Raw genomic sequence first — 23,782 nt, 5'->3', positions numbered from 1 at the left:
ATTGTCTGATTTTGGCTTTAAGCGAGTAAAGCTCGAGTATTTTATTTTAAGTTGCATTTGAATAAACATACAATATAAAGTAGATATTTAGCTGCACTTTCCTGAAGTTGGGAAACGCGAGAGATGGAACAACAGAAAGCAGAGATCTTGGTCTGCTACTGTGGAAACTGGATCCTACATTTCCCATAATGCAGCTCAATAGCATCTTCAGCCCCTGATGCTACCACAATGGTGCATTTCATAAATGTTATGAAATTTTAAGTTAATTTTAATTTCTACTTTAGTGTGAGAGCTTTAAGGAGACAGACATCGACCCTGTGCTGCGTTCAGGGACTGATGTTTGTCTCATCTTGTAAACCTGTGTAGAGATTAGTGGACAGATGTCTTCCAGCTGAAGTCTTAATAGAAATAATGAAACAAGTCTGATTTCTAAGTCAGTGTGAACTCATGTTAACATGGTGCAGCAGAGGCTCTGCAGGTGAAGACCAGCATTTATAACCTTGTTCTTCAGAAGTGATGCAGGTTGCGTCAGGCTGAATGTTAGGAGGGTAATTAGATTCAACGATAACACGATCATAACTCGGATGACAAAGAACTTAACAGAACATTTTTTTTTTTTATTCCATCCTCAACGTACAAGAACTTTCATCTTAAATAAACAAATTCAAACTGTAATACAGAGTGCATTCCAGGACAGAGTCGAACAGTCATTTAGGGGGAGGAGAGGGTACCGGGAGAGGGAGAGGGAGAGGTAAGAGGTCAAGGGCAGGAGGGTTGTTGGATGTCAGGACGGTTTTACTTCTGGGCGGGCATGATTTCGTCGATGGACTGGCCCTTCTCCAGCCTCTTCTCCATGTCCACCAGCAGCTTGACTCCATCGACCACCATCTGCACCAGCTCCACCTCAGAGAAGCCCAGTCTGTCAGCGTTGGAGATGTCAAACACTCCGCCCACAGCGGCCGTGTCCACACCACCTGATGGGAAAGAGAAATTATTAAACTTCCATTTGCCACCATCGGTCTAGATTAACATACATGGAACATTTTAGGTCAAGAGATGCATTTATGTCACCAACACTTTAAAAATATACAAAACTTTTGTTAAATTAGATTTAAAATAAAGTTTTACGCACCAGTTCCACGTTTCTGCAGCCTCATCCTCTTGAGAACTTCCTCAAACTTGGCGTTTTTGCTCATGTTGGGCAGCTTCACGTGCACACCTGCGCGCAGGCCGGTGCCCAGGTTAGATGGGCAGGTGAGGACGTAGCCCAGGTGCTCGTTCCACATGAAAGCGTGTCCTCTGTCCTTGAACAGGCTCTCAATCTGAAACACAACCAGTTTAATCAGGTCCATGCATCATTCAAGTTAAGTGGATTTATTTAGACAAACTCAATAAACACATTTTCTTCTAACCTTGGTGAGTCCGGTGCAGAAGCGGTCGAACACCTCCTTCATGTTTCCACCTTTCTGCATAGAGATGACACGCAGGTGGTCCTCCTCATTCACCCAAACCAGGAATGTCTTGTTATCGTTGTGCCTTCACACAGAAAATATTAGTCAGTTACCTTCTAAATTAAATCTCCAAAACAGAAAGGTTTGGTGAGAACTGGCAGCGAGGATCAGGTCTCACCAGATGCCCCTGGCGTCGGGCCAGTCGCGGCCCATCCCTGAGGCCAGCAGCAGAGGAGACACTGGCTTGTCAAACAGGAAGTGGTCGTCGATGAGCTGCTGCTGCTCAGCGTCGGTCATGTTCTTCAGGGCGTAATATTTGCCCTTCAGGTCTCCGGACAGAGAGGCCAGAGCTGCAGGGAGCAGAGACAAATGTCAAAAACACAAAATACACAACAGAAACACAGGCAGCCATGTTGGATCATCATCCTGTGAAGGACTCTTCAATGTCGGAGTCATGTTGACCTTTACTGTACTGCACTATAAGCTGTTGTCATCTCTTGTATTACCACTAGAGGGCGCCCACAGCTGCAGAACTGAGCCCAGCCAGCATCACACTGGCTTCACTGAGCATCACTGTGGATCAGGCCACAGACTTTGATTGTAATGCCGTTTACAGAGCCATTGAGCAGTCATCAGTACAGTAAGTGACTCAGCATGACTGACTCAAACCACCTGCTCAACAATAACTGAAGTGGCATCTTTACCTTCAATGGAGAGGGTCTCCACTGCACGTCTCTCTCCTCGGCTGCAGTGAGGTGGCAGGCAGAAGCCGCGGACGCTGCGGCCTGTTCGGACGCGGGAGCTCAGGACGTAGTTGGGGTCCAGGTCGTCTCCACCCTGAGGAGAACCACACACTTGTTAGTGTCTGCTCAGGTGTAACCATCTGCCATGTTACCTGACAGAAGGTTGCGTACCTTCAGGTTGGAGGAGTTGAGGTCGGTCTTGTGCTTGTCGGAGGGTTTGTATCCTCCATGTCTGTCCTCGATGACGGGGTCCAGCAGTTCCTTGAAGACCTCGTATGTCTCCTCGTCTCCGGCGACGCAGCCCACAGTCATGATGAAGGGGTGGCCTGTACACAGAGTCACAGGGTCACAGAGGAGACAAGACAGAGGACAGACAATCTAACATCCTGACTTCAATGTGCTGAGTGTCATCAGGTCTCAGGATGGACTGTGTGACTGTACCAGGATTATCAACCCCTGTCTGTATGACACCATCTATGGTGAAGCCGCTGGGTGTAGTCCGCTCTCTCAGCTTCATGTACATGTCCAGGGTTAAGAACTTGGCCATGTGGTTGTTGTGCTGACTGACATCAGGGAAATCTTCCTCTGGTGACAGGCCCCTCAGGGTCAGCTGGGCCATACTCTCAGAACTGAACAGAAATACAGTCTACAGGGTGAGCAGGGTCACCTGAGCGGACACACCTCAGGGACAATCACATAACTCCTCTGAGGTTTAAACATGAGGAATGAGTGCGGCAGTGAAGGCAGCAGCGGATTATCAGCTGCTGCTCTGCACACATTATGTAACACTAATCTTTACCATTTGCTTTAAGGCGGTGTGATATTACTGTGATAATGGAGGCCCAGTCTGACTGGGCTCTGCATATGTCTCTACATATTGGTCATAGTTTATCCCTTCGGCAAGGTCACAGTGTAAAACGCTGTTAGTGCTCCTGTCGGAGCGCTGAGCGCCGCTGCGGCCATTAAACGCGGTCGATGAGGCAGAACAGATGGCAGTTTGGCCGAAAAGCCGCTTGTGTTTTTACCTGGGTTATCAACCCCGGTCTGAATGACATCATCCAGAGTAAATCCACTGGGTGTCTCTTTGCTCCTCAGCTTCTCGTACATAGCAGGAGTCAGGATCTTGGCCATATGATTGTTGTGTTTGCTGAGGTCCGGGTACTCCTGCTCCGAAGAGTACTTCATCTTGGTCTGGTTGTGCGTGGCACCGAAAGGCATGGCTGATCCCTGGGCGGAGGATGGAGGGAAGAGACGGTGAAAAGCTGCCAGATTAACCGAACAAAGAGTGTTGAGAGGCGGCTTACAGCGACATTAATGTGGATGGAGTATTTTAGCTCAGATCATAAATATCCCGCAGTGGACAAAGTGTCCTGGATGCGTTTCGACAGGTGCAGAAATCCATCGAACATGCATCGTTATGTTTTATATCATTTTATTAATCTACCACAGCATTTGACATGAGTCTTTGTGTTAGAAAGCGGGTTTATTCATGAGGCCGAGAGAATCTGTCTCCGACCGCCCAGAAATCATTTAACCGTTAAAAATCAAAAACACTGTCGTGTGTCGGAATGTGTCGTTGAATTAAATCATCCTCCTACCTGTTGTCGTCGGACTTGTGGACTACTACTACCAGTGGTTGATACAAAGATCCCTATTTTTCCGGCCGAGGAGCTCACGAACCTCCAGCAGCGTCCCAGCAGATCTGCGCTCAGTCTGATGGATCAGATCGTGCTTTATAGGAAACCGTCTCTGCTCCCATTGGTCAGTATTTGTAGGCCCATTCATTCAATTGGACGCGCTGATTCGTCCGCGGTGTGCAGCAGAGACTCCGCACACTCGTCACTAACTCAACTTTCTGTGCAAAACTGCAGATAAAATGAAATTATGTGATCCGATCCAACAAATGATGCATTCATAAGACCGGTCACAAGTTATCCCAGTACCCTGTGAAGTTGCGTTCAATGACCCTGTGTAAATCTGTGATGGAATCTGAAGTACATTTACTCGAGTACTACACTTGAGTACAATTTTGAGATGCTTGTGCTTATTATTTCCATTTTCTGTTACTTTATACTTCCACTACATTTTGGAGGCAAGTACTGTACTTTTACTCAAACTGCACCTCTGATATTAACTCAATGACTGTGATGTGAGTTACATTTCAGACCAGAAACGCACAAACAAATCTTATAAACATCTCATAAAATGCTTGTTATAAACTAAATATCATTATGGAGGACTGAAAGTGCAAAAATCTGTTTTGATGATCTCTGTTCAACTCTTTATTTAATCCCTGTATCATATCATCAGTACAAAAGAAAAATGCCAGACCAGAATCCTACATACAAAACATGTCATCATCTCATAAAATGTGTAATAATATGACAGTAAATGCACCAAACATCCTTTCTGCTTCTGTATTTATATTCCTTTGTATGAATCCAACAGTTTATTTACTCCATATATCATAATTTGGTTATAAATACCTAAGTACCTAATAGTAGTATATAATCTAAGTAATAGTATTTAACTGATAATGCAACATAAGGAGCCATTTTTCAACACAACTCTCACTTTTGATGCTTTAAGTACATTTTCTACTACTACTTATGTACTTTTACTTAAATAAAGAAGATTTATACTTAAATAATAGAGTATGTTTCCAGTGTGGTATTATTTCTCTTACCAAGCAAAGGATCTACATACTTATACTACTACATACTATACAACTTATTGGAGATAATAATTGTGGTTTTAGTCGCTTTTTTTACAATTTAAACATGGTGTAAATCTATAGAAATCTCATATGTAAGGACCTCCATCCGTGAACATTAAGATTTGCGGTGTGTTGGGTTGAAAAGCGGATTCATCAGATGTATAAATCATCTGGAGCGCCTCTCTGGATCGACTTTGAAGGCGGAGGACGTTTACTAATCCGTGAAGCGGCTCAACATCCGCTCGCCTCTACTCAACTTCCTGTGAAAACAAGACCACATGTGTGGGGAATGAATGAGTACTGTCAGTGCTGTCCACCTGCACTTTCTACGCCATTAAAAGCAGAATTTGTGGCTCACGGACCGGTTTTTTTTGTTCGTTTTGATCGCGAAACCAGCGGACGCCATTTTAAGAGAAGGTAGGTCGAGCGTCGTCAACGGTTCTTGTGCGTTCGAAGCGTAACGGTTATGGTGGCTAACGTTAGCATGTTAGCTAGTTAGCAAGTGAAAGCAGCGGTCCAAACACAAAGTTCAGTTGCAGTTGTTAGCAAACTGGGCTCACAGACGATTTACACTGTGACCTTTATGTATGTGTGAGGTTAGAAACTGGTGTACAATTGAGTAAGTACTCAAAGTTAGCTAAGGTGGCTACCTAGCAGTCTTCGCTAACAGCTAACGTTTCTGTCAGTTGGGATGATATCATGGCTAAGTTAGCTACGTTACAGAAAACTTCAGGTGTTGTGTGGACATCTGTTTCTCCACCCTTTACTTTAATCTGAGGCTGAATTTATCCCGCAACCGCATTTAAATTAAGCTGGCAAGCTAACCCACAAGTAATCCCAATCACGATAAAAGAAAAAAGTTTGAAGGGGACACAAAATCAAATTACTCCAACAAACATCAAAAATGTAACGCAAGCTAATTAAAGATACGATTAATTCATGTCACTCACATATTCTTAACGTTGTCCGACATGTTTTTCGTCCTTTTTTCTTTCTTTCTTTCGTGAAGAAGCAAATAAAATCCGCCGTTTTCTGTCTCAATCTACTGTAACTGAAATAACTGTTTCTGCGCGTGACAACCTGTGGCAGAGCTGGTAGCCATGGCAGAGCTGGTAACCATGGCAGCGAGGCTCCCCAGCATCCTGGTCCAGATCCATCATGAACACTGACTGTGAAGCTTCATCTAAATTACTCCACTATCTGACAAATAAGCATCTATTTAATAATTTAATCGTGTAAAATGCACTTATTTGATATCATGGCAACTGGCCCTTAATGTCCACAATAATACACTAATCAAAATTAGTTAGGGATGTTGGGATGTGGGTGCATATATGCATGTTATGCACAGTTAAAGGGGAGCTCCACTGATTTTACACACCAGTCTGTGTTCACCGTTCTTGTGGAGTACCGCTGCATATGTGAGAAAGAAAGAGCTGCACAAAATCTAAGAAAATGCCTCCTCGTGGAAGGAGGCTAAAGGCTAAAGTGGCCGCTACTAGCATAATAATGTCATTAATGTCATATCGTGTAACCAGGGTAGGTAACACCGTAAGTTATAAAGAATAAAAACTACTGGCGCACCAGCAGCACTTTCAAAGCTATGGAAGCGTTAGCTAAACAGTAACTGAGAAAGTAAGTAGTAGTGACAGGACACGCCAGAAGTCGAGCTCATAATCTGTGGTAGAGGTAGGAGAGATTCTCATGTATACGACTTGAGAGCGTCCATGATCATGACAGCTGTTAGACTACAGCGTTAGTTGTATGAAGAACAAAACTCTGTGCTTTGACAGTATAAAGCACGGCCTTACCATGATGTAAGGCTTCTGTATTTGGCTCTCGGGCATCAAGTTGGATGTCATGTGCAAAACAAGTATCTGAGACCTTCAGAATAATGTGGAGAAGATTGTGCATGTCTATTTTAAGAATATGATTTGTTGCTGAAGATTTTTCTGTGTTGACTCGTGAGTTAACGTCTCACCTCCTTGTCACAGAGAGCTCATCATGAGTTTTGTGGAGTACTCGGACTTCATCCAGGACGGGGACGTCGCCATCGTCTACCTGGGCCACGACTCCTTGATGCCGGTCAAGGTGCAGCAGGGCGCCCAAACACAGACGCGCTACGGAGTCATTCGCCATTCCACGGACCTGATCGGTCAGCGTTACGGCTCGAAGGTCACCTGCAGCAAAGGCGGGTGGGTCCACGTGCTCCACCCCACGCCCGAGCTGTGGACGGTCAGCCTGCCGCACCGCACACAGATCCTCTACACCACCGACATCGCCACCATCACCATGATGCTGGAGCTGAAGCCAGGATCCATCGTCTGCGAGTCAGGTGAGGGTTACTTCAGATGGTTCACATAAACTAATGTCAGTGGTTAAAACACACAACTTTATCGAATTATTCTTTTTAAAGCGTTCATCACCGGGAATTGCATTTGAGAATTTTGTTGCTGGCACAGAATCGTCTGTATAAGGAATGGATTTCAGCAAGCAGGGAAGCTACAGCTATTAGCCTTGTTGCTGACATTAATTTAACATGTTTAGCAAGAGATTATCCCAAAATAGTTCACTGTGACTGCCAGGAATGTAATTCAAAATTCGTCTCTCATGCATTCAAACATCCTCATCTTGGCATCTTAATAGTCATCACATCCTGGAAGTTCCTGTGAGACTTTATGTTAATAAATATTATGCTGGAACGATGGACCAAGTCACAAATGGAAAATGGCATAGCAAAAGAAAATATCAAATATTGTATTATACAAAAATGTTGGAGCTTGAAGGTTGAACATCTTTGTTTTCCTGCTGGTGAATATCGTTTAAAGGCCGAGCTATGGTCGGGCCATCGGTGAGCATCTGTGGTCCTAGTTTTTGCAGCGTATCCCTCACCTTTGGCTTTGGTCGGCCTATGTCAGTGCTTGTCTGGCGGTCTGATGAAGTAGAATCGGTGTTGGAGCCCGTCTGTGAGAGAAATCACTCTGATTGGCTGTTCAAGCCCCTTGAGCCTGTCACTGCAGTATCCATTTGGTGCAGTTTCTCCCCCTTGGTGCAGTGACAACGTTTTAATCAGACATGTTCTCGATTAAAAGTGGCTATATTATCTGAAATGCTGCTATATGATGACAACGGTTTGTATATCCACAGTCCAGAGTGGTCTGGTTTATTTTTTCATGTGGCAAATACAAACTACTGCCATGCCACCGCTCTGTACCACCAGTATGTAGAGTTATTTCCTCCTGTGGTCTTCACGGTGTCTTCAAGTCAACTTTTTGGCCGAGAAACGGGTGAAATGAGGCGATGCAACAGTCACGGCTAGTTTGTTTGTGTCTGAAAACAAGACAGCCTTAAGCAAGAGTATGAAGGCCGCACCAATCTTCTCCTTCTGTGTATCTATGAGGTGAAACTGCTATGAAACCATTGCATCAATCATAAATCCAGTTTTATGTTCACAAGGTCTCTCATGGGGGGGATGGGATGTTTTACTCTCTTGCTGCCTTCATTTTATTATTTATCAAAGCTTCACGTCTTCACCACTGCAGCTGATTTTAGTCTTCTTGTTCACACCTTTCAGTCTGAGAGCCTCAGCTGTTGATACTGAGCATCGTGGGACGGCGACAGATGTGTCAAAGTCAATTATGTAATCCAGTGTGTCCGTCTGATATTTCCTTCTGCCTCGTCTTCAGCTCCACCCTCCATTTGTTTAATTGCCCTCGCTCCAGAGTGTGTGTCGGTGTGTGTTTTCGGTGCGGTTTCTTCCAGTTGTAGGGCGGCGAGGAGGGGGATGGGAGAGGATGTTAATACGTGTGTGTGCTGCAGTGCTTCATCATGCTTTACTGCTGCCAGCCCCTGCGCATGTCACTTTATTGATTGTTTTTAGAGGAATTGTGTGTATGTGTGTGTGAGTGCATGTTGAGATTGGAGGGGTCTGCAGGGTGATGAATGAGTGCTGTAGGAAATCTGTTTAGTCAGCACACACACCAGCAGTATGGAGGGCTGCGCTATCTGCATTGGCATCACGTTACACTGGCCCGTTTAATGCATATTTAACACTCTGCATCCACGAACACGCATCAGATTAAAACCCCTCTCTCTGGACGTCTTATCACATTCAAATAATGGTCAGAACAGCAGATAAAATGCTGGCTTATTAAATTACTTAGTGAATGCAGCTTTTTATTAGCTGCACACAACAGCACATGAGTGTCGTTGAGGTGCTAAGCAGCGCTTGTACGACACAGTGGTGGCTCATAACGTTCTGCATGATAGCCTTTAAACGGCGTGTGCTGTCCCGCGGAGGAGAGACGTTTTGTGAGCGAGCTGTGTGAACATGCAGCGATTAGAGGTGATAATTTTGTTTCACTCGACCTACATGCCAAGTCTGCTGAAGGAGCATGCGGTCGTGCAGAGGAGTCACCTTGGAGGTAGATTGTTCTGGCTGTTTGAAGCTAACTATTAACTGTATGTTGTGTTTTTTTTTTACACCTGTATCAGAGCTCCACATCGAGCAGGTTCCAGTGCCAGCATACTCGGCAAATACTCGGCAGATACTCTGTAATTCAAGGGCCTTTGAGCCATAAGAGTGAGGCTGTGCGAAATGTCAACCAGCCAGGGGGGCGCAGGTGTTACAGACGTGCATGTTCTAGTTTGTTTCTAGGGTTCAGTTCCAGATGACAGTCAAGGAACCTAGAAACGAAGGAAAGGTCAGTACGTCACTGAATCTTGCTGTGGTGCCAGAGATGCATGGAGAGACGCACTACAACCCGACATATCTGCATGACTTCTGATGAACAAATGCCTCCAAAAAATGTAAGAACACACTTCAGAGAGTCGTCGTCCCCAGTGTACAGACCTTACTCAGTAGCAGCAAACGGTCGCTCTCAAGCTCTGCCAGAAGAAACGACCTACATTTGGCCTTCAGGCTGATTCACAGCAGCATTCAGGGGTTGGTAGTTTTACTCAGTCCACAGACACAGAAGTGGGTTAATGATTACTTTTGCGCTTTCACTTTCTAAAATTGCCTGCTGGGAAAATGAGTTCCTTGACCTCTTTCCTCGCTCTCCTTCTCATCCAGACAACCGACCATGTTGAATCTGATCTGATAGTAAACAGAGAGCAGAGAGCAGGGCTGACCTACAGTCCGGGACAGCCAGTCCCCTCCCCCACCACATTTCATCCTCTTGTATCACATCTTCCTCTCGTACAGTAGCTGCCCACTGACTTGACGTCTTGTTCTGAGAGCAGATTACAAACTAGATGTGAGTCACGGGTCGTCTTGACCATTTGCATCAAAGCAAAGCTCTCATTAAAGGGCAGTTTCATCATCATTTGCGTTATATCAGCCACCAGCTCCGAATCCTCTATCCGACTCGTGTCTAAGGGTCAAACAAAGGTTTATTTCCTCTCTATGAAACCCAGAAGCACACACGGTCGGATACCACTTCTTTATATCGTGAACCAGAAAGCAGTAGTACCTTAATTTTCTCTTTGACACACCGCTTCACAGATGACTCAACAGCAGCTCAAACTGAGCATCAAAACCTGACTATTTAAGCTCATCACAGTTTTCTCTGTGCTTTGTGTTTCAAGGTTTCATCTTTGCTCGGAGCGTTTTTTTGTGCTCTTGTGTTTCCACACAACACTTCTTGGCATGAAAAGCTTCATTGTTGTAATTTTCATGATAATTCTGCAAGTTTAACACCGATCGCAAACAGCTGACACGATGACTTCAGGCAACTGCTGTTTTTATAATGTGTTCGTTCTTCTCTTAATGCGTCAAATTGGACGGTCACTTCGTATCGTCCCATCTGTTTTTGCCTCGCATCAAACCGATACTGGGTGCATGTAGTTGATAAGTCGTCCTGGTTTAGAGGGAAGTAGTTGTTGTCTGACTTCAGAACTGGCTGTCGCACGTTCAGCGCAATAATTAGTCTCTAGTTCCAGTTTCAGATCCCTCTGCTGATGAATAAAAACACCAGTTTTCGAACAAAAGTTAAAGAGTTGTGCTCTATCATCACATTTCATTCTGAATTTACAAATCTCTGACGTGAGTTTAGACCCAACTCCCGATGTCGAGTGTATTTCCGGTGGTTTTGGCTGTTGATAAACCAGGATGGAAACTGGATGCGTCAGCAGCACCCTGGCACGAAGCCTGAGGTCCAGAGTCGGTTCTGTGCTGATTGATCGTGTGTTTATGCGGCTCGAGTTCAGACAGCATTACGGCTCTGGGTTCAGCATCACTCAGACAGAACGCTGCTGGAGCCGCACAGCCATTTCCTCTCACCAGTAAACTGTACGTTACAGATGGAGATCGATCTGCCACAGCCTGAATATCACAATGTGAGGCTGAGGAAGCTCTCTCCCATCCCCATCCTCGTGCTGGGGTGTAAAGAGTCTTTACATGTCCGTAACTCAACTGAAGAAGTTAGGATAGTGGCACGATTGAAAGAAACACACAAACACTAACGGAGCGTCTCGGGTTTACCAAACTGAGCAGGTTTAATAAGAAAATAATAAACAGGACGTGGAGACGTAACATTAGGTTTATTCCCCTGAAGTGCTCGTGGTTGGAGAGCACATGGCATTTCAGAAATAAATAACTTTATTGGGTCCGATCCACATGTTTTATTGTTTAATTTGTTGAAGATTGGATTCAGTTTGGAAAGAAAGAAAGCGAGAGAGAAGTTTGTAGGCGTAAAATAATGGCCTGTCTCGCTTCTGAGAAATCGTGCTCGCTAAAACAAACAAAAGGGACTGAAAATATAACGTCCTTGATGGAAAATAATGAAAAACTGCCACAGAACTGAACACGTTATTGACAAAAAGTATTTTTTGTTTCAGGACTTTTGTATTGCATTACTTCATGCATTGTTTATATTTGTATATAGTCACTAAATGTCTGTGTGGTCACTAAGAACATCCAGAACAATCAGCACAGTTAGTCCTTCACCCATAACGATAAAATGTCTTTATCACTAATGAGGTAATTCAAGCATAAAGCTTATCTAAGAGTTATTATCTCTCTTTCTGCTGCTCCAGTTTAGTTTTTTCCTCCATCTTAAATCTCCTTATTTACATCCGTGTGTCCTCATTCCTGACGCTCACTGCATTCATCCACAGTTTCCCCATTTACTCCTGTTTCCCGTCACACACCATTCAGCTCAGCAGTGCGAGGTTTTTAGCAAGTCAAAGTGTGGCTGGGGGGTAAACATTGCTCTCTTTGTCGCCACGCTAACAAAGGCGGCGGTGACGTAATATCAGGAGGAGAAGAAGAAGAAGAGGGGGGGGCGGAGGATGGGAGCTAACTGTGCTCTCGATGCTCGGTTCCCCCACCTTAACAGCAAGTCACATGACCGGAGTTATTTCTGTTGCCGTAAAAATCACACACTCACATCCCTCTCTTTGCTAACTGCACATTAGCGGGCATTAAGGACCAGCCAGAGTGCTGCAGGGCCGAGAGGGCCCACTCAGAAATGTAGCATCCACTTATCAGGCCGAGTGGAGAGAGAAGCAGTGTGAAGATGTGGGTGTGTGTTGTACTGTAGTAACAGCTGTGAGCTCTTTTGTTTAGACTACATCAGGGCAGAGGGAAGCTCTAAACGTCATTTCAGACACAACAACATGTACATGTGAGGGTTTTCTCAGCTTAAATGTCTTCATGTACACATTGTACTCGGACAAACAACTGCTGAGGACGATTTGACCTTTTTCTTTATCTGGTTTGAAGACCCCAAAGTGCAATGTCGCGTGAACTGACGTCCAAAAAAGATCCCGAAATCATCAATGTGTCGCTGCCGCTTCGTCTCTCATGGCATTGTTTGAAGACAGACTTGAAAAATTGTGAATGCCATCACGGATTCCCAAACTGGGGACCCTGACCCCAGTTTTTATTAAAAGACAAATATACTTTTGTACTGTGTGTAAAGAACGTCTATGTAAATTCACCTCTGACCATAGTCAAAGTCTGAAACTGAAACCCTCCTATCTGAGATTCCTCAGGCCTGATAGCTGTTATTACTACAGTGTCGGCGTGTCAGCCCTGCAGGTGTTTTGCAAAATTCGCTGTCTTGGCAGCTTTCGTCAGCACCGCTCTGGAGCATCGTTTGCTTTTGGGAAAGCTTGTATACCTTCTTGGAAACAAAAACAACATTGCCACAGACGCACAGCAGCAAAAACTACATAAAACTAATAAAAAGCTTCATTCGTGTTGTCTGTGTTGTAGGGACGGGCAGCGGCTCGCTCTCCCACGCCATCCTGCGCACCATCGCCCCCACGGGTCACCTCCACACGGTGGAGTTCCACCAGCAGCGGGCGGAGAAGGTGGCGGAGGAGTTCAAGGAGCACCGCGTGGATCACCTGGTCACCGTCAGGAACCAGGACGTGTGCCAGGACGGGTTCGGAGTGAGCGGGGTGGCGGACGCCGTCTTCCTGGACATCCCCAGCCCCTGGGAGGCCGTGAGACACGCCAAGACCGCCATGAAGAGACAAGGTAGGACACGAGAGACCTCTTACTTCAGTGATAGCCTCAGTCAGTGAGAGGTTACCCTATAGTGAAGTAAGAACTCCCCGATTACATAATTCACATGGCTGCAAACGACAAAAATCCAAAATTGTGATCTTATTTCGTATATTAAACATAACACCAGCGTCAGAGAGCGTCCTGTCGAGTGAATACTACTAAAATATTTGCCTGTATGTAAACATGTATGTGTATATGTGGCTTTAGAGGAACATCCAGCATCACTTGACGCTGACTCCTTCGTGACTCGTCCTGGCTCAGCAGCAACATGACTGTGACTGAGCTCATTTTAAAATACCAGCCACTGAAATGTATTTCCCCTCCGGCCGCGTCGCCTCGCCTCGCCCTGCACTCCCTGAGCGACCATCGATCCTCGCCAACGCAGCACTCATTAACTTTGCCCTTCCGTGTGTGTGTGTGTGTGACTGTGTGTGTGAGTGTGTGTGTGTGTGTGTGTTTGTTCCTGGTCACAGAATAAACTGAGCCGTTGAGGCAGAAAAGGGAGCAGCAGCGTGTCCGGGCAGGTTGTCAACCCGCTCAGGTGGTCAGTGTTTGGAAGTAAAGTCAATATTTAAATCACACAGATGGAGCACATAGCAACGTATTCTTTCTCATGAGTCTTTCAAATAGGGTTGTTAATGATTAATCATTAACTGATTTATAGGCATCAAGAATTTAACGATTGAAACTGTATTGACCGACAATCAGAAACATGGAAAAAATCCATCAAAATGTATCTTTCAACGAATTTCAAACCCTTTCTTATCAAATATATCAAAATAAAACACAAAATCCTGGTACGAGGAAATAAAGAAAATACAACAAGACATCCTGAACAGCTGATTTTATTACATTTAAGCCTCAATATTAATTGTTGGGCCAGTTGAAATGCGACAGATGCGACTTTATCTGCTCTTTTAACTCCTATTGTGTCGAACACAGAACCTGCAGGTTGTTAAAGCGGCTTTCTGAAAAACATCCAACGTATTTAATAAATGATTAATGATTAACCAATAATCGATTGTTAAGACATCTGATCTGATTAAAGAAGTCGTTTGTATCCGTGCTTTCAGGTGTTTGCAGATATGTGAGCGACTGTTTGCACGTTCAGATCATCTTTTACAAGTCTTTGCCTCTTCTGTTCTTAAAAAAAAGTCAAGAATCACAAAAAAAAAAGATATTTACAACAAAAATATGGAGAACATATTGACATAAAATGAGAAAAGCTGATGACGTTGGAGCTGTACAGAGAGTGGTCAGTGCAAAACATGCAAAATATAAGAGCTGCGACTATTTTTATGATCGATTTAATAATGTTCGAGTCATTATTTAAGGAGAAAGAGATAAAATTATGATTCCAGCTTCTTCGCAGCTTCAAATGCAAATATTTTCTGTCTTCTTTCCTCTGTGACAGTAAACTGACTATCTTTAGACCCATGAGGATGTCATCAACATTTCTCACCATTTTCTGACGTTTTATCGACCAAACAACTAATCGATTAATCGTGAAAATGGTCGGAGTTAACTGGAGCGTGTTTATAGAAGGTAAACCCTCAAAACTTTGTGTCGCAGCTACTGAAAGACCCACAACGGGCTTAATCTTTGTACTCAAATCAACTTCTCCCGCAGCGATGCCACATCTTTAATATACACAGGATCAGTGTTTTATGAGCATGAAGGTTTGAGTACACGCTCGTTTTCCTTAGGCTCATAAATGCAGCATGATTTTATAAAGTAAGCCCCAATATGAAGAGGAATGCTGCTCCCTCTCCTCCTCTCTGAATCCCTTTTATGGTGCCACTGCTGCATATTCCTTTCATTAGCTGTTGACCCTCTTATGCACACACACACACACACACACACACACACACACACACACACACACACACACACACATACAGATACTGATAAATAGAGTGCAGCCATTGTAGGAGCAGTCCCATGACCATACAGGGTTATGCTGCAGGGAGAGAGCTGGTGAATGTGGCTCCATAAGGACAGGCTTGATTTACTTCCCACTGCTCAGACGGGATGTTTTCTCCAGAGAGCCGGTGCCGAGCTGAGCACCTCTGCTCGGGAAAACGCTTCAGCAAAAGAGTAAAAGATAGAAAAAGTGAATGAAATGTAACCTGGGGAAGGTCTGAGGAGTCGTGTGACACATGATAGGAAGCTAGTTTTCATGTTAAAGTGTTAGCGACATCAGCTTGTGGTTCCTGTTTCTGCACAGACGGACTCCAGATCTTTTCTCAGGCTCGACATAAAGTTGCTGCGAGCTGTTTCACTGCAGCGTTTCGACGGGGCAGTGAAATATTTCTCCTTTTTTTTTTCTTCCCTCAGAGTTGTAATTCTTCTAACGTTCTGGCCCTCGGCCCGGCCTTTTCTTTAGTAGCACCATGAATCCTGACCCTCCCTCCCCGCTCGCTCAAACACTCTTATTATGCAACCGTGAGGCAAACCCGCCCCGCGAACACACACACTCAAGAACCTGATAAGGAATCATAGTTTCACGCATGTATAGATCCTAGATGTGGACATACGGTTGACATTCGAGGGCTATTAATAACCGTTTGAGACGCCCTTGTATAATCATCAACTCGACCTCTCCCTGCGTGCTCGTCCTGGTTGCTAGGAGACCATTGAGTTGTGTTTATGGCCGTCTCGAGGGAGAACAACGGTCCTGTTAGCCGAAGGAACGACTGCTATCTGAAACATCCCCGAAAAGTCCCCAGTAATGTTTATCGGAGTCTTCAACAAGGCTGCCCTCTGCAGACCCGTTCCTTTAACTTTACAATGCCGATGACTTCAGATTTAAAAGTTCGAGTCCCACGCCATCGCCGCTGCAGCAGATTAAGCGAGTAAGATTAAAACGGGGGCAGATTGCAACACAGATGTGTCCTGTGACCCTCTGATGCTCAGTGGGTGAAACGAAAAACAAACTGTGCCGAGTGGAAGGTAGAGGAGAAAAGAGGGATGGAGTCTGCTGCTGCGTGTGACAGGAATACAAAGTGGGACTTCTCTTTACAGTCTGAAGGGCACCTTAACATATAATGAATGTGTTTAAAATCATGTGCATGCTGTTATAGATGTTGTAAGTGCAGAGCAGGTGGAAATTATAGTAAAAAACTAGACTAAATTGAAACTACAGAGAAACTGAATGACAGTATTCGGTAGCTTGATTGCAAACATTATAATAATCCGGCCGCAGTGAAGCCTGTGACGCCGGTTCTGCAACAAACCAGGACAATCTAACAGTGTTTTTTATACAAAGAAAGAAATAACTTCAAATCGTCCCACCAGATGTTTCTAGCGGAAAAAAAAACATCCATCCGTGTAAGAATTTTAGTTGAGAACGGCAGGTTGGGATCCTTGTTCATCAGTTTGCATCTCATGTTTGGTTTTGGCCCGGACACCTGCCGTTAAGTGTCAGTTTTGTCGTAGACATCGTTTCACCGAGTTTATAAAGCTTCCCCTGACTCAACGACTTAAAAAGCAGATTTTTTAAAGGGAGTCTGGTGCAGAGAGGACAGAGATCCGATCTCAGTGCGGATAAAGAGAAGATAAGATCCGATCAGATATATCTGAGTAATATATCCAGATACAGATCCTTTTTTTTTTTATACGAGGTGTAAATGAAGTCAGCTGACAGGAGGTGTCGAGCGAGGGCAGATTGTCAGATAATTCATCTGATGTCACAGTCTGAGAGGAAGTCAAGATGCTACTCTTTCAGTTATTTATCACCATTTTGGATTTTACAGTATAAAACCTGCAGAGCCTGAGTTTGTTTCGTTAACCCTGACCCCGCCCGTCCCAGCTGTCCCGCTCAGAGTCACATTCTTCCCTGTTCAGGTCAGCCGGTGAAAGTTTTCTTGGCTCGGTGCTCCGGCCTCCCGCTGCGATCACCGCGGGGTTTCATTTAGAGACGAGAGGCCGGTGCTGGTAGGTGATCTCCGTTTCATTAGAGCGCCGGCTCATCCCCTGATGATCCACAAACTCCAGCCTGGAGCCTCACAGGTCACAGGCCGGCTTTGTTTAGGAAAGAAATCTGCTTTCAAAGAGCATTTAGGTGTGAGAAAAACAGATTATTAATAGTAGTAGTAGTCTCACAGGCTTCCCTCGGGTGAGTTTACATTTCTCCAGAGTCCATATTAAGTTCATAAACCTGGTTTAGATTATTTATCTTCGTCCGTGGTTGTTTTTTTAACTGACTGCACACAGAGAAAACAATAAAAACACCCTCTGCTCTCCTCTCTGACTCGTCTGGCGCTCTGTAGAAGATTTGATTTGCCCAAAAGCGCTATCATGTGTTTCCTGGCCGTAATAACCGTGAAACGATGGTACATTGTGCAATCTTTCTGAGTATCCTGATTCATAAAACGTCTGTTTAATCTCACAAACACTCACTTCTTCTGTTCCCACTTCTCCCCGTGTGTCGGCCTGCAGAGAACGAGGTTAAGTGGATCAGGAGTCGTCTAATCTGGATCTTTAGGAGACTCATTAGGAGTAAATTACAGCTGTTGGTGACTATATCTATCCCTAATTATGGGTCAGGTTCTAGATGCACTCAGACGACCAAGTTATTGCTTCTGATTGATAAAGATTGAAGGGTGAATGTGGCAGGTTTGGGTCCGTTTATTCATGTTTCTCCTCTCCAACTATCTCCATCATCAGCCAACTCCAACTCCTTCAGGCAATCGCAGCTTCTCTGTCATCATCAATTCACCAGAAAGCCTGACATCCGACGTAATCCAATATAACTTCCTCATGTTGTTGGCCGCTGTACCAGTTCAGCTTGTTTGGACTTCTTCACATGAAAGATGACAAAAATAGGACACGTTAACTGTGCCTGATTAGTTTGCAAAAGATTGCAACGTGATTGGATTCGTACTTTTTTTTCGTCTGACAATAGCAGAATATTTAAGACGGAAACATTAAAATAATCTCTATTTTAAGGGTATATTCAGTAGAGCTGCAATGATTAGTAGATTAACTGATTAGCGGATCAAAAAAATCAGTTGCCAACTAATTTTGATAATTAATTATCATCATTTCAGTCTTTTCTCAAGCAAAAACGTCAAATATTTGCAGGTTCCAGCTTCTTAAATGTGAGTTTTTGCTGCTTTTTTTTGTCATTTATGACAGAAAATTAAGAGTCTTTGGGTTTTGGACTGTTGGTTGGACAAAAGAAGCAACATGAGGGGTCATCATAGACATTTTATATACTAAATGATTAATAGATTTATCAGAAAAATATTGTGATTGTAGATGATAAATGTACTAAAGCTTAAAGAATTTCTTCTGCAAGCAGTTTGCCAAACATCTGCTAGCTTGTTAGCATTAGCTGGAAAAAGAAGTTGCTCCTCACAGGGTCATGGAAATTTTGACAAAACAAGGAAAACTTCCTGGAAAAGACTGATTTGGTGACTCACAGAGCACAACATGTTCAGATATCTCGATTAACTTTCTTTACATTTGGTTGAAAACCAAGGGCAGTCAGGATAATGTCATGTTGGCGTCAGGGGACAAGTGAGAGGATCACCGCAGCCTGTAAGATTTAACCTGAGAACATTTGTCTTTAGGATACATCATGTGGGAACCTCGAGTGTCTGTGGAGCACTTTCACTGGATAAATCAAACTTTGAGCTGTTAGTGGCGCTAGAGGAAAAGTCAGAGGACCATTCAAATCTAAAGTTGTTGAGATATGTGGTGGACAGGATGACCAACTGTTCAACATCTGTTCTCTGTCTCTCTTTGTCTCCAGGAGGTCGGGTTTGCTCGTTCTCTCCGTGCATCGAGCAGGTTCAGAGGACGTGCGAGGCTCTGGCGAATCAGGGCTTCGAGGAGATCAACACCGTGGAGGTCCTGCTGAGAGTCCACGACGTGAGAACCGTCTCCCTGTCGCTCCCAGACTTCGGCCCGGAGTCCTCCGCTCAGACGGAGCCCGACGCCGCAGAGAAAACACCTCCCGCCTCTGCTGCTCCGGTCCAGACCTCCGTCAGCCTGAAGACCACCACCCCGCCCAGAGAAATCCCAGGCCACACAGGGTACCTCACCTTCGCCACCAAACCGAGAACCTAAAGCTCACAGTTCTTTATTTTCGCCAGCAGTTAACAGGATGTGGTTTATAATCTGTTTCCCCGCTGCGGTGTGTTCTCCGTGTACATTAATAAGACTGTGATAATCCAGCGGGGGTACCAGGTTCCTCCAGGTCCCGGTTGGCACTGCAGCGCCAAGAGGATTTACAGCCTTGTGTTACATAATTTTGAGCTCCTGTCACTTGGCACCGGTTTGTTGCTTGCATCAAGCAAGAGTGAAAATCAAGTGAATGGTGATTTCAATTGAGAATAATAGGATTTATAACTGATAAGATGCCTCCCCTTTTATAAAAAATCACTTTTATTAAACGTTTTTGTTTGTTTGGGGGAAGAAATATTTTATTTTGTCCCCTTTTTTTTGCACTTTTGTATTCAGATAAATACAATAAATGTGTGAAACGATCCTCGTTTTTCTTCTTGTTGATGAAAAGACAAAGACAACAAAGTCTTATGAGCTGTTAAAGTGCCCTTGAGCAAGACATTGATCACCAACCAGATCGATCAACAGAAGGAGCACATTACTGTTTGTTTAAGTTTTGCTTGCTAGCCTTTATCGTCATCGGTGGATCCATACCTGCCAACACTCCCGATTTTCCCAAGAAGAAGAAACACGCTTTCAGGTTTCACTCCTCTCGTCGCGAGACCTTTTTGCTCGTCCTGCATCAGTTCATCCTTCCTCTCCTGCTTCGTGAAGCGTCTCGAACTCTCTCACGTTATTTTTTCGTGATGTAAGTTTTAAATGCTGACTGCTGATCTTTTGATTTGTTGACTGATTGTTGGCGTGGCAGGATATCCGACCGGACAAAACAAAATTGAGCTACTTTGGCTCCGATGCGGCGTGCAATCTGCAAAGTGCCTGGTCACTTAAGTACACTTATATGCATCCAAAATGTAATGCGTTTGCCATTTTCTGATTTAACTGGCCATACTTTCATTAACCTCCACAATCTGAATCATCTGTAAGATTCGCAGCTGTTGTATACAAGAAGAAGAATGTGAAGACTTCATGTTTAATCACAACTACACCCACCTCCTCGTCAGGGAGCGTTACTCACTTCCTCCACACACACACACTCCCTGCTGATCAGTGGATAAAAACCAGAAAACTCAAGACACCCAAACAGTCATTTCTCCAAATCAGCAACTTCCCTGTTTCCACTGAACCAACCGGGGCTTATTTATCATCTGTGATCTTCCCTTTTTACTCACAAACTCCTTCGAGTTACACCTCACAACTGCTGTGACGCTGTAATCAGGTTTTCTAGTTGTTTTTTTGTGCCTGAATGTACTGTAAGTGACTTTCAGGCTGTGAGGAGGTGGTCTTTGGCATCGTCTAGAAGTGGAAAATTGGCAGTTGTCACTCAGCCGCTCGGTCAAACACGCTCAGATGCAACAACACAGCAGACTAAAACAACCACAGTGCTTTTAATAACCCACAGTAAGCCCGGGATTATACCGTTAACCGGCCCATAACGTCCCCGGTGCACACAGATGGTGCAGCAGAAGACTTTTGAGTGCAGTCAGGTGTTGCAGCACTCATTCAATGTCAACTTTAACCCCTGAAAACCGTCTTCCAGTGTAGTTTTGTAAAAGCAACCAGTCCTTAAACATGAGTGAGAACACCCAGAGTCCACATTAAATGCGCCGGATGTCTCCTCTCAGAGAGGGGAGTGGGAACGCTCAGCAGTCAGGATGGTTATGAAACGCGGTGCTGACTATGAGGAAGCTCCTCTGTGTCTCCTCTGTTTATCTGCAGCCATGTTTTCTGCCTTTTTTGGTGCAGAGCCTCATGCACAAAAGCCAGATCACCTTTTGTAACGAGGCGGGACGTGCAGGCTCATCGGGGAATATTAAGTTGGTATATATAATGGGGCCAATCCTTGCAGCGCTTGAAGGGTTTGCAAAGGAGAGTGGCATGCAGTGAACAGAGGCGAGGAGGAAAGACTAAGAGCAGAGTAGAGGGCATGACGTAATAAAAAGCATGAATGATACTTTCAAGGTCAGCCCGAGATAAAAATGCAAAAACCTGCATGTCACGCTTTAGAAAACAGTCAGCAAAAATGTAAATGAAGCGACTCTTCTGGGAGATAAAGATGCAGCAGAGGGGACTCTTTCACATCTGTCTTATAACCACCACTCGGACGATGATAGGAATATTATTCAACCCTCCGTTAAATAAATACTAGCATCTCTGGGCAGTTTCCAGAAAAACTGAGTCATGTAATTGAGTGAAAGCTGGAATAATGCCCGAGCACTCAGTCATCGTCCCACCCGCAGACCAGCAGCAGCAGCCTGCAGCTCCGGAGGGTCTAATCTGGCCGGGCCGAGGGCTGGGAATAGCTTCTCTGAGCTGCACGAAATCCTGCAGTTTAATCAGCTTGTCTTCTGCCCTCCTGAGCCGACAGCGCCGATACATTCAGGCCTCAAAGCATCGCTGCCAGAGAGCGAGGAGGGCGTGCACGAGACCCGACCGCACGCGACGGGATCTCAGCCGAGGCGAGAGGGCGTGTCAGGCCTCCAGTGATATCATTTAAAGACGGAAAGAAGCCAAACTTCCACTCATCGTTTTAACCTTGGCTGGTTGGTTTCACGTTAAAGAAGAGACGTTAATTCTGATTTATATTAATATGTTTTCAGTTAAAAGAAGTTTGTTGGTTTAGATACAGGGGATTAATGGGGGATTAGGTGGTTTGGCTTCAAAATAGGGACAAAAGAGGCATTAAAATAATGGCATTTGTTTTGGTAATGGAGCTAATGGTTCACAGAGGGATGACCTACAGTGAGTTACAAGGTTATATGGTGGAAAGAGGAAGCACTTAGTCAAATACAGACTGTTTACTTAAAGGCAGCTGCTAATGTGGATAAAGAAGAAAAATAGGACATAAAGTTGACTTAGGTAAAATAGGTAATAAGTTGCTTATGAGTTCTTAATAAATGCATAACCTTAATAATGTTCTTAATAAGTATAGTTAATTGTTAATGCATTACAATAACAGCATTAATATTAATAAAGCAACAGACAAAAGCTTAATAAAGAAAGAAAACACAAAGAAACTTAAGACTATATAAAGTTTCTAAGCGTCTATTAACTGTTAACTGTCTAATAGTCAAACTAATCTAATATTAATGTTAATATGATTGATTTTTATCTTCGTGTCATGCACATAGAGCGCCTCAGGGGTTTACAAGACATCAGAAATACAGTTGCAGCCGTCAAACAGCTGCAAAATTACAAATTATTTTGCAGCTCGGCCGTAAACAAAACTTTCTGCCGTCTCTCCCGAGCTCGACGGAGAAGATCTGCCACAAAAAAGTATTGACAGTACGAGATCAGCTGACTGTGCGCTCACAGGGAGTAAAGAGTGGGCTGCTCTCGGGTCTGCAGTTTTCTTTTAACCCTTTAATCCTGGTGGGACTAAAAGAGAACGAGAGGCAGAGGAGATGATGAGATTAGAGGCTGAGAGGAGCCTCGCGGAGTAAAGCTGCGTTTCTGCTCGCTGGTTCAAATAAAGCTCTTACACAAGTCCGTCGAAAACGACCCGCTGGAACCAATAACGGCGTTTATTAACGTCAAAGTGAGTCTGATTATAACTGAAGGTCAGTCGTCAGTGTTTGAGGCGTCAGGGAGGAGATGAGAAACATCCTTTATTGATTATTGATTGTCATTGCTCAGTCAGAGGTCAAAGGTCAAGGAGAGGTCGAGGTTTTTCTGCTCCTGGTTGTCCAATAACTCCAGAGTCCAGTGTGACTGCATTAACTAATGTTAACACCAGTGATAGAATTTAACTAAATACATTTACTCAAGTACTTGAGTACTTTATGCTTCAGTTACTAGTTACTCTGCAGATAACATACATTAATTTATTTTATCAGCAATCACGTTTATATAACAGAATTAAAGAAAACACGTTCTGATTATCAGAAAAATGCTGAATATCGAATTCGATAATCGTCCAGGAAAGTAATCGATCCACCCGTAGTATACAGTATCTTTATACGTGGAAAAATACATGTATTATTTACTTTTACTTGTACTTTTGATACTTAAGTACATTTAATATCAGATACTTTAAGACTTTTGCTCGAGTCTTGTCGTTAAAACTGACATGTAGAGTCGATACCGAGCGCAGTTGGACTGAATTTCTGCATTTCTTGCTTTGCTCTGTTTGTCTTAAACTTGATGTAAATCAGAACAATATTCACAAATAATATAATATTATAAACAAACCTCACATTTCTGTTTACAGTGTGTGAAAGGGAAA

General features: G+C 44.1%; 2 protein-coding genes across 3 annotated transcripts; one reads left to right on the top strand and one right to left on the bottom strand.

The window, feature by feature from the left end:
- Positions 1 to 596: 596 nt before the first annotated feature.
- On the bottom strand, positions 597 to 5,974 carry ckba (creatine kinase, brain a). Of its 2 annotated transcripts, none has more exons than XM_084381809.1 (8): positions 5,861 to 5,974; positions 2,636 to 2,823; positions 2,366 to 2,520; positions 2,156 to 2,288; positions 1,630 to 1,801; positions 1,413 to 1,536; positions 1,133 to 1,322; positions 597 to 974 (listed from the first exon to the last, which is right to left on the bottom strand). In XM_084381809.1, the coding sequence occupies exons 1-8, from the start codon at positions 5,881 to 5,883 to the stop codon at positions 796 to 798; spliced, it is 1,164 nt and encodes a 387-aa protein (XP_084237935.1). In that variant the 5' UTR covers positions 5,884 to 5,974; the 3' UTR covers positions 597 to 795. The 2 variants fall into 2 exon arrangements, with proteins under 2 accessions (XP_084237935.1, XP_084237936.1); XM_084381810.1 differs by lacking the exons at positions 2,636 to 2,823; positions 5,861 to 5,974 and adding exons at positions 3,220 to 3,421; positions 3,793 to 3,890.
- trmt61a (tRNA methyltransferase 61A) lies at positions 4,015 to 19,923 on the top strand. The gene is made up of 4 exons (XM_084381808.1): positions 4,015 to 5,327; positions 6,905 to 7,245; positions 13,132 to 13,398; positions 19,187 to 19,923. The coding sequence occupies exons 1-4, from the start codon at positions 5,068 to 5,070 to the stop codon at positions 19,501 to 19,503; spliced, it is 1,185 nt and encodes a 394-aa protein (XP_084237934.1). The 5' UTR covers positions 4,015 to 5,067; the 3' UTR covers positions 19,504 to 19,923.
- Positions 19,924 to 23,782: the final 3,859 nt, after the last annotated feature.

Source organism: Pagrus pagrus (genome assembly GCF_965226575.1).
Source record: "Pagrus pagrus genome assembly, chromosome: 18".
NCBI classification, from domain to species: domain Eukaryota; kingdom Metazoa; phylum Chordata; class Actinopteri; order Spariformes; family Sparidae; genus Pagrus; species Pagrus pagrus.
Note: the sequence above shows the minus strand (reverse complement) of the source record. Positions and strands in the feature narration are given on the sequence as shown.